Here is a 16691-nt window from a genome sequence, read left to right as displayed (position 1 = left end):
ACTGGCCTAATGGAAATAAGATCACACAGCTAGAAGATTACCTGGGCATATGACAGCAATACCTGGCAAATAGCTATCTAACACCTCACACCAACGTTATTTGCTTTGTATACATTATTTGCTTTGTATGTGCTGGTTCTTAACAGGACTTAAGTGTATAGAAGAGATATAAATCAAGTGGGCGAAGGCACACTTGCTTAAGGCCTTTGTATTACTCCAGTGACCATTTGCAGCTCTAATTAAACTATTAACTCCCAGCAGACTTCATAGACAGTGACAGGCTACAGTTTGATGGTATATCTTGATAGAAGGAGCTCAATGGATCCCAGGAGGATGAGTTTTGGGCAGGAGGGGCAGGAAGTGGTGGGAATGGCTATATGGATTAGTAATGCCGGGGCAGTCAATGGGTGGGGAAATAACCAAACAACACCTATGTTGTTATGTATTGAAATGTTAGCGTCCCTCCTCACATGTCATCTTACTCCCACCTTTAATGCAATGCAATATTTTCGGTTTATAAGCACCACCCAATAGCCCAATCTAAAAACGATAGCGGGCGGCTTTCTCGCTCATGGAATTGGAGAAACTGAGAGCTCTTGACATTTAGGAACTGAGCCTATGTTGATATGCAAATGTGGGCAGTCACGTTTAGCAACCAGCAGGGTCTGTTGGAGTTGTGATGTTAAGATTGAATTGCCCCCTCCAGCTAATGACCCAAGCATTCACCACAGCACCGGCAGTCAATAAAATACAGTTAAAAATAAACAGTCAATGACAAAGTAATTAGGTCAGCACAGAGGGGCAGATTTTATGGAGACTCAGAATGAGTTCTCCATCCACAGATGAGGACAGCACACACAGACACTTGGCACCTTGTTCAGGAAAGTAGAGTTCATTGTGTGTCACCATGCAGACAGTAGTCCATGGCAAATCAATGCAGTGATATGTGTGGAGCAATGTTTTGTGCGCTGCACAAGTCGCCAGCCTGTTAGTTAATGGCGTCTATGTGGCGTTCCCGTATGTAACAGCACATAGGCCTTATTTTGTCTGATGTGTCCAATGTCCATACAATAGCACACTGGAACGTTCTGTGTATGTGGCTCTGACGAGCATGCCATACTGTGCCAACACTTAAACACATGAAGTAATCAAAGAAGTTGCCTCAAATTGTACATCCAAAAGCTCACACGCCCTTTTAACACTGCCACACCATGATTTTCACTAGCTGCAGGCCAGCACTAATAAGGCATGCTAATGCCAGCTCTGTTAGATAAAGCATGGGCCTGCTGGTTTTTGCAGAAATAACCCCTGACGCCTGCTGTGTAATATTGAGGAGAAAGTGGTTGAGTAACTGTGGACCATGCATTAGAAGCCGGTTTTGTTTAAAAGGCTTCATCAACTTATTACTGGTCAGGATACAGTTTCTAAGAGGTACAATCCTTTCTGTGAAGCCTTTCTGTGCCTTGTTTATTGGCTGTCTATTGTGGGGTATCCTATCCAGTTTGTAGATCTAATTCCCTAAAGATGTTTCTGTATTGGGGGCTGGGCATGCTCACACTGAGGCGCAGCCCCTCCTCATCTAAAATGCTCCAAAAACAAGAAGCAAAAGAGCCCTTGTACCCCATTTGAGTGGCTGATGTTGCAGCCATTTTTTTACTTGCATCCAAAAACTTAAGCTGTCCAAATGAGTATGTATGGTTCATGGTTACAAACATTTGAATGTTAGGGTGAGCGTTGTGAACAGTGATGTGAGCCATTATGAATGTAGAGATTCACACAAACAATCCTTTTATCACAGACTTGTTTACCCAATATAGAGATCTCTGATCACTGTTATAGTCCTGAAAGGCTCTGTGGTTTAATGAAAGCATACAGGAACCCTCACTGGTGCCATTTGTTCCCTTTCTCACTCATATGATTAGACTAGTATTGCCCCTTGCAAAATACAAGTGAGGTGGTATGAAAAGAATACCTGCAACACAGGGCCAGTGGGCCCTCAGAAAGTAGGCTGGTCACACAGCAGTGTGCCAGTATGGACTGTTCATAAATGCATTCAGGCAAAGCCTTCCCTAAGAGCAGGTGACAGAATAAACATGTACTTCAGCAGCAACAGGTGTGTTTTCGCCTTAGAATGCTTCTGTAAAGTACTTGCATTACAATGTAATGAAGCCAGCTTCATTTATATAGCAATTAAGGAGAGGGTTTGTTGCATGACACAGAGGTGTAAATTGGGAGTGAAGTGGCCCTGTAGGTAAGGGATTGTGGTGTTTTGCCCTGGGCACCAAGTTGGCTAGAAACAGCCCTGAGCACACATTTCACAATGTGTTTCAGAGCACTTCAAGGCAAGGGAGGGAACAAGGGAAACTAGAATGACATTCTTAGCTTGTTGACATCTATAATCGTAAATAACAAGGAGCTCTTTGCATTATACTCTTCTTTTGGCAGGTATGTTTCATTAACTTTGTGTATATATATGTTTGTATAGCGTTCCGCCGTATCGTGGAATCTACCAAGACCTGCAGGTTTCGGGTATGCGTGCCAGGGCCGGTTGGCATCACTCTGAGAAGGAGGGACGTGTGGAAACCCCAGTTGTGAAGAGCTGTCTGTGTTGAGCAATTGACCCTCTGCCGCACCCTCCCACTAATCCCTTCGCCTCAAGGCTGATGGCGCTTTTGTCCCCCTCCGCTGATATGAGCCCCAGCGCTAACCATGCCCACCCCGCCCCCGAGGCGCCTCTTCCCGCACATGACTTTGCATTGCCTAATTTGATTAGTTACCGTAAAGCATCCCGGCCGGTTGCCACACTGCCATTTTGTTTGTTTTTTTGTAATGAATGACAGAGCTCAGCCTGAATAAATGGACTGGAGGGGGAAGCGTGCCACACAGCACCGCCGCCTCGGCACAGCAACGATGGCCGCGTTCCGCCCCGCCCTCGCGCTGATGGGAGTTCTCTGTATCGCAGCGAGCCTTGTTTCTGCCAGGTACTTCCATCAGATTTACGTGTTTGTATTTTTAAAGTATCTCGTGCTAGTCGCATTAAAGCTATACCCAAACGTGCATACTGGCCAGAAGTCTCGTTGTTACAGAAACCGCAAACTGTCCCATGGCGAGCTCGAGTGGATAGTCCAGTCTTGTAGCTATATTTTGGTATGTGTAGTTCGTCCTTCCTTATGAAGGCAGAACTACATGTCCCAGAACTGAAAGGACTGGACAAGCGGTTTGTCTGAACTGCGACGATCTGCGAACTCTGATTTCAAGTTGTGGAAAGACTGCAGATCATTGACAACCGCAGTCAGATTCAGGGCGATACGGCCGATACGGGTTCTATGATTAACAATGTTAGACTGCGATATCGTCTCCTAGCACCGAGAAGGCGATCAAAGTGAAAATGCAACTTTTAAAATGTGGATTCCACTATGCATATATGGGAGATGTTTTGTTAGAATTATGTTTAATTATAGGGATTTTGGAATACTGTAATCCGTAGGTACTTATTACGACTTCATATTATCAAGAAGGAAGCCAATATGGGCCTGGTTTTGACGGGTATGTGTCGCCCGCAGAAGAGGGGGTAGGTACGTGGGCCATGCTACGTGCCCTATCGGGCAAAGGGACACTGACACAGGAGCAGGAACATGATGGCCCCTGAGTCAGCGGTCCAGGGTACAATTTGGTAGTGTCCCAGAAGCACCGGTTAACGTGCTAAGGGAGCATCGAGGCATAATTGCCAACAGTATCCATTCCATTCAGGAGACTCCAGTCGTGGTTTTTACTTTCCATTCTGGACGTGTAGTCCTAGAATTATCCATTATAAAAGAAGGACTTCAAGTCCGTCCCTAAAAGCAAAGTTAAAACCAGGACTGGACTTTTGCCTCCGAAATGGAATGGGTCATGTATGTAGAGGCTGGGGAATGGATAGAGGAAGCACAGGAAAGGGAGTCAGCGAGGACACTCAGCAACATGTGCCGAATGGGGGTGCTCGGAAGTATCAAACATCTTCTACAAAAACAGCTGCTTTAAAATGTGTTTGGCCGGGGCATGTGTAGGGCTGGTCTCTTGCTTATTTTCAGGACGGAGGTGCGGGTACTTCTGCCCCTGTAGTGAAAATCCAAAGTTGGCACACATTAACCCATAGTTTAATTTCCTAATGACTGCTGTATGCAAGCATTAACTTGCGATTTAGCAGTTCGACAAGCATTTAACATCTTTTTAAATATAACCTGTGATAAAACACAAAGGAAGGGGGACACATATTATGGGGTATTTGTGTGGTAGTCCGACAAAAAATGAAACCTGTTTCAAAGAAAACTCGTGAATGCAGGTTTAAGCAGCATTTTTGAGTTTGGAAATGACTTTTTTTCTGTGAAAGTGCAAGATGCACATTTGGTAAACAATAGTGTTCCCAGTATGTGGAAAGCCTGCGTTTAACAGTGATGGCCCCTACCCCAGTGGTAGTCATGGCCTATTGATGACCGTGGTGTCACTTTCAGGACAGAAGAAAGGAAACAGATGAGAAAATAGAGGCTGGTTAAAAGAAGCGCAGATCAGATTAGACCACAGATGAGAAAATAGAGGCTGGTTAAAAGAAGCGCAGATCAGATTAGACCACCGAGCCCCCAGCTTCCCTCAGCAAAGCCTTGTCGAGGTTGAGGCAGGCCAGGTCCGAAAACCGGGGAGACATCGCATGCTGGATCTCGGACCCAGCAAGAGCCGGCTTATTGACCAGCGCTGATCAAAGTGCTAAGAAGCAGGAGTAATCCAGCACAAAGAGCTACATATAAAGCGGTTGTTTTTGTGGTTACTGTTTTAAAGCAAGATTGATTACAATCAAGGACCTGAAGCTGAAAGATTGCCTTCAGTAGTGTGTGAAATAACTATGCAATGGACCGAAATCGCATCACTTCAAGTATCTAGTTACGTTGGGAACTCTCGCAAAGCCTGGTCCTCAAAGGTTTACACTGGAGCAGGCCAGGACCTGCACCTGAGAAGCTGCGTTCTGCACCTGGCACCAGTGGGCGTAATTCTTCAAATCCGAAACCAGAGCAAATTTGGAGATGCCCGAAGCATCTCTAAGAAGGCATTGAGCACATCTTTGTGAATTACATTTGTGTGTGAACATCTCAAAGAGTCTCTGTGCATCTCAAGGTTTGCTCAATTTGGGCTTTGCAAATCAAGTAAAATTAAGAAAGTGCAAATCTGAGATCCTCATGGGAATCTCCTCATTTGCTCCAGTGCAAACCTTAAGGTTAGAATTTCCCTCCCAGACATCAAGTTCCCAGTGGCCCAATACAGTCTACCTTTTGACTAACAGGCTATTTCTGATCAATAAATAGTGAAGATCCAAATCTGTATGGATCACTTGCGATTAGTATCTCCCCTAATTTTAGAAAGTGTTTAATTTCCTAGTTTGAATATGTTTGTACAATTATCCTGTTATTACTTATTGGACTTTTATACTGCTCTGAATAACCACCGCAGTTGTCTCAACTCACCGATAGTTTTTTCTGAGATTTTTGGATGTACTGTGTCCCCATGCAGGTATCACCAGCCCTTAGTAGGCTGGAAAATAGGGGGTAAGTGATGGCAATATGTAGAAAGGAGGATAGGAAGAATTGAAGGGAACTTGAACTAAGGGAGAGATTGTAAGTGTATTGGCTGGATGGATGATGTGCTTGGCCTATTCTAAGCATAGTGAAGATCTGATTGATTATGGCAATGCTGGGATCGACCATGCCTTTCAAAGCTCTAGTGAAGTTTGCTGCCAAGGAAAACAAAGTCCAATATATGTATATATTATGTGTTGCTTATGTATAAGAGCTTTTTTTAAAAAGAAAAAACGAGTAGAAGGTAGAGTTGGGAAGAGAAGATGAGGAAAGCTAAGGTTTCACGATTTAACCCAGTGTTGTATAAAGAAATATAATATGTGGGTAATAATATAGGGAGCATCAGGAAAAGAGATGCCTTCCAGAAACGAAAAGATCAGAACATATCACACAACATATGATGGCGAGAAAACATTTGAGTCAGAGATAACAGTAGCTATGATAGAGTAAATGTAAACTTGTCCAAAGCAATTTCGTCGGCATCACCTAAACTTTCACTGAATTCGGGTTCAGCTGAGCGTTTTTGGGCTTTAGGTGACTGATTCAGGTTAAGCTAATGTCAACTCATACTGATGAAATGTTACTGTAAACATTGGGTGGAAGAGGTCAGACATTTCGCTCCAGGAACATGTTCAGGGCAAACAAAATATGAAGTGACTAGAATAGGTCAGCAGTCCCTAACCTTTTCTACAAGGGATGCTCGTAGAAAGCAAAGTGTCTCAATAAAAAGGGCTAGCCCCTGGCTTTCGATTTAATAAAGAAAACAAAATACACTTTGTTTGCAGCTGACCAAAAATTATTATCATTTAAAAAAACACTTTGACAATTCACAAAAATCAAAGCAAAGGAATCATTCATCTTTCATGTGCATTACTTTGAGAAATGCACAGGTCACCTAATCTCAACGGTGGCCTGCGCATTTCCAGGGGCCGTGCTGGAGCACAATTTTTGTGCTGGCCAGCCCGTTACATACATTACCTTCCGGAACACGTATAGCCTCTTTAGATGTGTTTTACCCAGTTACAGAGTCCATAACTTTGCAATCCTAGCTGACTAAATGGTATTGCTATAAACATCAAAGTCTACATCATGAATGCTTGACATGGGGCTGACCTTTCCTCAGCCCATTGGCCTTTCTGAGGTCAGTGACCTGTGCCCATCGATTGTTATCGTGTTGTAACTGATGAATCGGATCTTAATGGCACTGGATTTGATGAGAATTGGATTACTGACAAACTCATTTAAAAAATAAACCCGTTCTTAACACAGTTGAAAGGCTAATGTTTGAGTTAAAAGGATGACACCATAGCCAGTCTGCATCACAGTCTCTTAAGGTTGCTCCGAAAAAAAGTGGCATCAAATTAATGGATCCTTTCTACTTGAGAAATGGACTTAAGGGAACATTCTGGTTCTTTTTCACCTGGACCCTATACTCTGCTTTCTGAGTCCAGCACCATGGGGATAGAACCCTAGCATTCCAGGGCCCACCCATCTGGAAGGCCATAGTGGTCATACTGCTGAAACATAACAGCCCCTTAAATTCCTACATGTGAAAGTGTGATATTTAGGGCTTACTCAATGCATACTAATCCTTATAATAATGTGATATTTATATAGCGCTTTTATAGCACATATTTACATACAGTATTATTACCCAGTAGAAATTGGTACTCACTTTATCGACCTCGGAAGGGTGAAGGGCTGAGTTGACCATGCCAGTATTTGGACCTGCAGATCAAACACAGATCACAGCAACAAGCGCTTAACCCACTGAGCCATCTTACCAGATAGTCCATCAAGCAAAACATTGCAGGGTGTTTGCCTTTTGGTATTCTGTCAAAACTGCCTAGCAGCCACCTGGCTCAAGGTATTAACAGTACAAACATAATGTTTTGGCTGAGTGTAAACGTATAGTGCTCACTTCCAACAGAAGGTAAGTAACTCCTTGCCAGGGGGTGTTTTTCATAAAGGTAACATGTTTGCTGAAGTAAAAGCAGCAACTATCTAATTTTACAGATTATTAATGGGTCACATATTGGGTATGCAACCCTACTTCGGACCTATTCTAGGTGGTAATGCTGCTACATATGTTAAACATTTTATGATTTATACATAATCAAGACAAGCTTCTTCCTGCAGTCGCCCTGTCTCATGAATAGGGTTCCTGTGTGTTAGGGAATTCTATTGCAGTCCACCTTTGGTAGGACTGGTGAAGGCTCGCTCTTAGATGTACAGGGCCCCAACTCTTGGGTTTGCCCTGAACTACACAAAAGGTTTGGTAGCTATGGTCAAGCAGTCGGGCTTAGTCTAGGAGGGAGGAGGGCTGTAGTTGAGTTCAAAGACCTTTGAGTACACCTATAGTCAATGAAACACTTACACACTGTTGTTATATAAAAATATGGTTATTATGTTTCACCAGGGCACTGTTAAACTCAAAATGCAATTCAGGTAGGTAAGGAAAGTTTTACACATATCTAAATTAGGACATTTACTGTAGCATTACTCACTTCTATGGTTAGTATCAAGAGTAGCTTTAGGTATCAAATCATTCATCAACCAACATTTACTAAATTGCAATAATGGCAAGTCAGATAACTTTGTGTAGGCCTAACCTTTAGAAGTCCAACCCTATCTGGGGAATGAATGAGAGTCTCAAAAGTCAGACGTGGCTCTGGGGAACCAGTGGTCCGTGGGCATAGAAACAAAGGAAGACAGCCACTGTCAAAGTTGTCAAATTCACAGATGATGCATTTCGTAGCAAGCAACGAAGTTCAGTGGAACTGTGTAGGCCACCTGAAGGATTTCAGCCTAAAGGATCGAATGTCCTATGGCCTGGGGGAACACAGTTGGGTCGTTCAACCCAACACGACTCTGCAAGCTCAGGAGGAGTGAGCAGCAACACAACTGCCCAGGTAAGTATTCAGGAGTGAGACAGTACCTTCTGTGATGAAGAACAACAATGTCACCAAAGAGTACCCAATGCAATATGACAGCAGCTCTGGTTCAGGTCTCTGGCCTTGGCGGCTGGAGGAGGAACTTTTGGCTGGAGCAGACAGTCCAACTCAGTCCTAGGGTTGCACTATCTTCATGGAACTTGGTTGTGGAGTCTAGCCAAAGGCTTTGTGGCAGTGACGGTTGTCGCCTGGAAGACTTTCTTCCTTCTTTAAGTCCACGTCTCAGGTGAGGGGATGTCTATAACCAGGATGGAGTCTCTGCAGGCCCAGACAGATGCCCACAAGTTTGCAGCCAGCACCGTGCTTGACGAGTCAATGCACTGCAGAAGTGTCAGAGGTCCCAGGGTATTTGGATATTGCAGATCAGGAAGGTCCCAACTCATGGGCTGGCCCAAACTGTAGCTGGCCTTCGAGACTGGTTAGCTCACCAGTCCAAGGGAGTCTGGTCTGGATCTTCCGTGTCACACAGATGCAAGGGCTGGAGCTTCACTGGTCACTCAGTCGGCTTTGGCGGTCCTGGAGGTGGCTGCAGGCGTCTTTCCTTCTTCTTCTTTCTTCAGAAATGGATCTTCCAGTGGTCGACTCTGGCTTCAGCATGAATACCCTCACTTTTATGCAGGAACACAGCCAATCAGCATACATGCTACATTCAAACCTTGGGTGGTGGCTGTTCCAAGGGGACAGCCAGGCACCCAATCAGAACTGGATCCAAGCAGACACAATGGAGGACAAAGACTGGAGAAGTTTCGGTGAGCTCCAAGTTTTCTGTCCTCCCAGAAACACTGGTGCCTTCGGGCGGGCTTCCCAATAGGATCCAGATAAAACAATGAGCAGGACTTCTCCCACCCAGCTCAGCAAAAGAAGGCTCAAGAAAGGACAAGTCATGGTGAGTTGGCAAAAAATGACAGGCACCATTTTGGAACAAGGTTGCCTCGCGTGTCCCTTACTGCAGCTGTGAATAAAGCCCTCAATGTAAGTTTCACAAATCAGTAGAACACCACCCACAGCCACTCAGTTAGACTTGTCACTAACGAGAAAGTTTTATGTGAGAAGTGTCCCCTCAGAACTCCACATAAGGCGGTGTGTGCTGATCTCACAAAAGAAAAGCATTGTTCGGATAAAACATATCCCCCTATCCTGGTAACCTTAAGTTAGCACAGGAAAAATAAGAAAGTGCTTTGTGCTGCTATAATAAATTGTAGATTCCTTACACGTTTGAGGAAAGTATGGCTTCAAAAAGATACAACCAAAAGGGTTGACTAAGGTTCCCAAAGGTAGAGTAAAAGACTGAGTGAGTATGGAAAAGGATCTCCCACTCACTGAGGAGAACTGTTAAAAAATTCAAGAGTCCAGCAAAAAGTGCTGGGGGATTCACAAGTGGGGAGAATTACCCCCCAAAAGGAAATTCTAAGACTGTGCATCACTGGGATCATTGCAAAGAAGGTGTCAAAGTTCTATAAGCAGCGGAAACTTGTTGATGTGTTTATCTCAGAGTGACCCTTTCAATAAGGGCGCCTAACTAGTGAAGCCCAGTGTTACCTATGATTTTGTCATCATTGTACGTACAGACAGCCATCTTAATCGGTTACAGTAGGTGTCCAATGCCTAATTTTAACAATTTTGTGGCTTCAAATATTGGGAATCTTTCTTTGGAAAGCAGACATTTATTGGGTGGCAGAGAACTTAGAAGTAAATTTTGCTTGATACGTAGTGTCCCCTATGTTGCTTAACCTTTCCCTTTTTAGATTTATTTATTTATATATGTATTTGCCTTTGTATAGCATGCATTGGCCCTAGGGCATCGTGGTGCTTTATAAGGATACTTGCTTAGACAAAGAGCATAGCTTATAGGGTTACAAGAGCATACAGCAGTTTAGACATACATTTCAGTTACGGATTGGGCAATTAACATGGATGAACCCACAGGTCAGGTAAGGTATGTCTGAAGTATCTAAGGTGGCTGGCCTAGTGGAATAGTTGAGTTTTCAGAAACTTGCGGAATGCTGAGCGTGAGGTCTCTTCCTGAGTGTCGGTGGTAGTGCATTCCAATTTTTTGGTGCTAAGACTGCAAAGCTGGCGCCTCCAGCTTTGGCTCTTTTAAAGGTAGGGATGGTGAGCAGGTTGCAGTGTTGGGTGCGTGTAGGTCTTTCTGAAGTGGCGCGGTGAATGGTTTCTGAAAGGTATGGAGGTGCTGTGTTTAGGTGGTATGATGAAATGACTACTGTTTTGCATTAGTACAGGAGGAGTAGTGTATATGGCTCTTACTGTGATCCACACCTCTACTAAACCAGCAGTGATCTTGATAATAGGCAGCAGGCAAAACCAAACAGATCTACCGCCTTTGCCTCTTGGGGTAACATGGGCAGAGGGCAAACTATACTCTTCAGGAGCTCCGTGAGCTGGTACAGAAGCAATCCAAGCAATAGTATTGTTTTACAAAAATAAAAGAAATCTCCAATGACGGTTGTATAAAAAGTAGGAGTCTTTATTCAAACTACAACATTCGAAACACTCTAAAAATCCACACGTGAAAAAAGAAACAGAATATGCAGACATTTGAATAAAAGAGGACACTCTGGGGCTGAAGGCAGTGGTAGGGCAACACTAGTCTCTACATTAATGCTCAAAGGCTATGCCTTTCAGAGTTAACAAGCTTGGTCTTAAATTCTCACTGAAGTCCCTAAATTGGGCCATGACGACAGAACCACTTTTCATGTTCTTCTTGGGTATGTCAACAGTGTGAAGCGACTCTTCTTGAGATTTTATAATGGGTCAAAACGACTTTGAGATAGTCAAGTCATGTGCGCAAATGCATCAAGTCGGCGTTGAGATGATTAAGTCAATTCAACATGGGTCAGCGATTTGTTGTGGGCCTGAGCGGTGATGGATTTAAATCGACTGAAGAAACAGGGAGGTGATTGTTGAATTGGCAGCTTGAAATGTTTGAGACAGTTCATCAAGGGCCAGGTGATGCAGTGATTGGCTTGAAGAAAGCTGAAGCTCAGGCAAGCGATGGTTGAGTCAGCGTCTTGACAGCTTGAATTAGATGGAAGCAGCTGTGAATGTTGAAGGCAGCTCCTGAGGTCCTGTGGCAGCTCAATTAACTCAAATTTGTAGAGTCAGCTCGAAAGCAGTTAAGGCAGAAAACAGGGCAAAGAGCTATTCTTTGGCTTTCTGGTTACTCCGAGATACAGTCCAGGGTCTCCTGGCTTAAATTGAGTCCTTTCTTTTCACATAAAAGCCAGGAAGATTGTCAGAGAGAACCTGCAGGGACTGTGAGATGGATCTTGCGTTCAGTATTCAGGAACAGCAGGCCTTGTACAAAACAGCAGTTCACTCACAAATGATTTTAGGAGATGGGTGTGGGGAAGGTCTTGCTCTCTTCTTGGAGTCTTGGTTTTCACCTCTATGCCAGAGGACTTTAGGAAGACTGTATCACAATAAAGCTTCAGACGAAACATTCTTCTGATATTCAGAGATGATTCAGAATAAGAGGCCGGGGTCATCCCCCTTATGCACTCAATTTTCCACAGCAGATTGGTCCATTTCAAGCCTTCTGTAAAGATCCAATCTTGGCTGCTGTGACAAGTCTTTTCCTGATGTCAGTAACAGCTTGATCTGTCTGCAAAATTTGGGGAGGGACACAGGACATGTGAGTGGCCTAAGAGGTCCCAATATGGTGGGAACCCTCTCCTGGCTTCACCTTCTCTACTGGGCTACTGCAACCTCTCTACTTGGCTATTGTAACCTCCCCTGTCTGCCTTGCATCAGTCCATAGTGCGTACCACCTTGTGTGATTTTTTAAAAAATTGTTATCTTCTGTTTGGAATCCACATTTGAAGCCCAGCTTCACAGCAAACCCATTGCGGATACAACCTGTCCTCTTGGGAAGGAGATAATACTTCCAATAGAGAAAAAAGGGGACTTTCTTAAGCTGCAACCAAATGGCTTGTTGTGCGTGAAACCCAGCCACAAACAGCTGAAACACATAAGTCCCTGTCGGTTGATTGTGTACCCAAGCTGACAATAAAATGTAACCAAAGGGGTTTGGGCTTTATAACTATATTTCCATAGAACACCATATCAGATCAGATATGTTTTCTGTTTTCTTATTAACCTGCCACCAGTCCTTTGGGTGGGGGTACACAATTCTAAGTAATTTGGATCAGGGTTGTCCACGGTTAAAGGTAGTGCCTGGCTGTTTGAACCTGCAGTGTAATTTAGCATTATGAAAGTGAGGCTTGATTAGCAGTTCTCATTTGCTGAGATAGAATTACAACCATAAATGTGGATTAAAAATCAAAGGCTCAGGCTAGTACACCTTCATAGTGATTCATGGGAAGTTAACACTATAACATATAGTGTTATGGGACTAAAGACCAAAAGAAGATTGGAACCATGTTGTATTGTGCAGAAAAGGGGGACCCCTACACAATAATTCAAAATATAAAACAAATGTATTCAATATGAAAAATCACATTAAAAATAAGTATAGCACAGATTTTTAAATTGCTCAATACACTGTCTCTTACACCATACATAAGTGTCATACAATGTAATTCATAACAGAAAAAGTGGCTAACTAAATATGCCCTTTACCAAATCAACAAATTGTGATACATATACTCATGATAAAGTAATACCTTCGGGGTTATGCATCTCCCAGAGGGCAAGTCTGGTTCTTCCCAGCCTTTACTGTCATTTATGAAGGGAAGAGTTAACTGACACCATATATACTAACCAATACACCTACTTTGGTTTTACCCCTGTTTCTACATTAATGGTCTTATTGCCAAACCAACTGGGGTAACAGACCCGGTTGCCTTTTAGTCTTCCTTATTCTAGTCAGCGCTCAAGATTCACCTTCAAAACCTCAAAAATGGGCCCCCACCCTATACCGCCTGTGATGAATCGAGGGAATTCATCCCTTCTTTCCAAGAGGATGCCCTCAAGGTGCGGCTACAGAGATGATCCCACTCGCAACAAGTGGGACCTCCCCGGGAGAGACTCCCTTTTGTGGACAAGGACTCCTGTTCCCATGAGGAACTCGCTGATACCATCCATGTGATGGCCTATATGGAAATATCTAACAAACCAAATCCTAAAAAGTTCCATGGCTGGGACGAAGATAAAGTGAATGCATACTGTTATCAAAGAGAAGTGTAATAATCTGGGTCTGTACTCCAGGTAAGTGTGAATACCTTTATTGTCCAGTCCTGAATACCTCTCAGGACCACACAGGATGGTAGGGAAGACACAGAGACTAGTATAGAAGAAGGAAGGAAAACAACGGCATCCCCACACTCATCCAGCTCTCTCTCTCAGCTCTCAACTCCAACGGTCCTCTCAGAACACCCAGGCAACCAGGCACAAACATTCCACTGCCCACTATGACATCACCACACCTAAGCAGACCACTATAAAAAGTTGTCCCTTTAAATCACAATTTCCAAAGGACTGTGCCGAGTAAGTTGAAGAGGGTGGACACACGAGAGTGAGAGAGAGAGAGATAGAGAGAGATGGAGAAAGAGAGTTAGGCAGAGACAGACATAGGAAACCCCCTGTATGGAGAGTACCTGAAGGAGGCAAAGTTGACGCGGACAGTGAAGCCTGTGAATTTCAGAACTGCTTTGAGTTGAGGATGCGCTGAACGCCTGGTTTGTCACAGAAACAGGGAGCTGAGACAGCTGGACCGGAGAGCTTGGTGATGGAGTGACTACGAAGCAATTGTGGTGGGCATGCTGCCCTCTCAATGACGCCGACACCACCTCCTGAGAGGAAGCACTGAACAATTGCCCGCAGTGGTATCGAGAAGCCAAGCAGGACACCGAGACGGGCATGAAATGGGTATCGTGGAAAGCGCGCTGAAAAGCAAACTGAAGGAAGAAAAAGATCCCAAGTACCTACGGACACTGGAGATGTTCCCCCTACAATACAGAAGGTAATGGGGAGAACAGGAATACCAAAAGGAACGTGTTATAAAAGCAACAAAACCTGTCCCAATAGGGTAGGATTACTCAATATCCAAGAGCCAGAGAGTGGAACACAATACAGAGAGACACTTGGGAACTAAAGACTAGAGAGGTCCCTAAAATGAGCCTTCTACAAGAAAGACCACTTTTGGAAAAGCAGAATCATAAGCATTTGGACAACAAAAAGCCCAGAGAAAAGGGTATGATAAAAGGTGCATTCAGAATCCGACAATAATGAGAGAAGGATTCTGACAAGAGCAAGGAAGAACACTAACAGAGAGGAGGATAAGATAACCAATCCCCTAAGGGAGTTGAAGGAACTAATACAGAGAAGGTAGCCAGAGACTAAGGATTGTATTTTAAACTCTGGAAAGAAAAAAACAAAGTGGAAAGCACAACCACCAGGAGAAGGGAGTCCTATTGTTTTTTGAGGAATGCTCAGTTAGGAAGGAGGTAAGCCAGTCCAGTTCCCGCTCCGAGATACCAAGGGTATCATGGAGCCTTTTTATGAGGATGGATCAGTTCACTGTTGCAAATGCAGAAGAGAGATCAAGGAGGATGAGTACAGCAGGGGAGTTGGAATCCAGGGATGCAAGATGTTTTTCAAAGGTGTTCAGAAGAGTTTCCATGCCTCTGGATGCTCGGAATCCAGACTGGTGGTTGTGTAGACCTTCAACAAGTTCGTTGTGAGACTTGAGTTTGGGGAGGGTCAACTTCTCAAGCAGTTTCCCGAGGAAGGGCATGATGGAAACGGGGCTAGTTGGCTTGGCAGGAGGGGCCTGCAGAGGTGTTTTTTAAGGAGGGGGCGCACCATGAAGTGCTTGAGGGAGGATGGAAAAGAACCAGTAGTAAAGGAGTGGCTGCAGAGATCAGCAAGAGAAGGGGCGAGACAGGAGATGCTGTCCTTGATTGTTCTGGAAGAGCATGGGGCACCCTTTTTGGAGGAGACCTTCATGGAGTTGACAACTCTGGTGACTTCTTCAGGGTAGACAAGAGCGAAGAAAGGGGAAGGAGGAGGGTGAGTGGTAGGAGAGGCAGAGAGGGAAGGTTGGATTGGAAGAGTGCATGTCAATGCTGTTCAGTATGTCCTGTTTTTTTTAATGAAATGAGAGGTGAGTGCTTTGCAAAGGTCCTGGGAGGGATTAGGGTCAGAGGATGCTGTGGACAGGTTGGCAAGCTCCCTGCAAATTCTGGGTTCAGCCATGTTGTTAGACGCATTGGACACTGGTGCCTGAATGTCGGCTCTCTTTTTGGCATGGATGGAGAGTATTTAATGTCTCGATCAGTCGGCAGGCCAGTTTGTCAGAGGTTGAACCTGAAGTGTGCCACTTCTGTTCGACAGCTCTGCACCTAGATTTCTGGTGTGCAAGTTCAGAGTCGTACCAGGTGTTATGCTTGGAGGTAGGTGTCAGGTGGATCCACATGACTGGGGCAATGATGTCAAGCGTGTTGGTAAGGGATAGATAAAGGTTGTTGAGGGCAGAATCATTGTTTGTGAAGAGGGGCTTGATCTCGATTTTCCATGCCCCCTCACCCCAGGCGCATATACAGAAGAACAGCAGGAAGAACAAGGAGCGCACTTATCATTTGAACCAGGCCCCAGCGCACCCATGGGTGACAAATATGCTGAAACACACCCACTTCACCAACAGTGCAACTTCCATGCTACATTAGAATCAATGCTGCAATATCAGAATCTACAAACACAAAAATCCCTGTTTAAAGGCTTGCAAATGCCTATATGAATTAACATGGTCTAAATGCACAGTGTAGAACCATGTTTCAGGAAAATTACAGCCAATTCATTTCTCTCACTGAACACTGGCTGCGGGAGCCTTCAGCAATGTTCCTCGCAAAACCTCCGAGCTGCCAAGGTCGCACATTCAAGATAAGATTGCTTTCTGCAGACAAACATTTTTTTTATCCACAAATGCGAATAAATCACGGCAACCCAGTGTGCTTTTTTTTTTCTTTCTGGGAAAGAAAGACATTTTCTCAAGGACTCGCACAACATTTGAAACATAAATTGTAACAAGAATGGCGCAGCCCAGCTAATCAGCGCCCAGAGCCCAGGTGCAAACTGCTTGTTCAGCTAAAAAGTTATGGGAACAAGGTCATATTGCAACAAGTTAGAATTAGGTAATGGGGGCTGGCACAGCTAA

General features: G+C 44.3%; 1 protein-coding gene across 1 annotated transcript in view; it reads left to right on the top strand.

The window, feature by feature from the left end:
- The first annotated feature begins 2723 nt into the window (after positions 1-2723).
- Positions 2724-16691, top strand: part of C9 (complement C9) — a 189477-nt gene continuing 175509 nt past the window's right edge. The window contains exon 1 of the mRNA XM_069627168.1: positions 2724-2981. Coding sequence (XP_069483269.1) covers positions 2857-2981 — 125 coding nt within the window. The 5' untranslated portion in view covers positions 2724-2856. The remainder of the gene's footprint in view (positions 2982-16691) is intronic.

The sequence above is a fragment of the Ambystoma mexicanum genome, chromosome 6p (assembly GCF_040938575.1).
Source record: "Ambystoma mexicanum isolate Mex_15411 chromosome 6p, UKY_AmexF1_1, whole genome shotgun sequence".
NCBI lineage: Eukaryota > Metazoa > Chordata > Amphibia > Caudata > Ambystomatidae > Ambystoma > Ambystoma mexicanum.
This window is presented reverse-complemented; position numbering and strand designations above follow the sequence as displayed.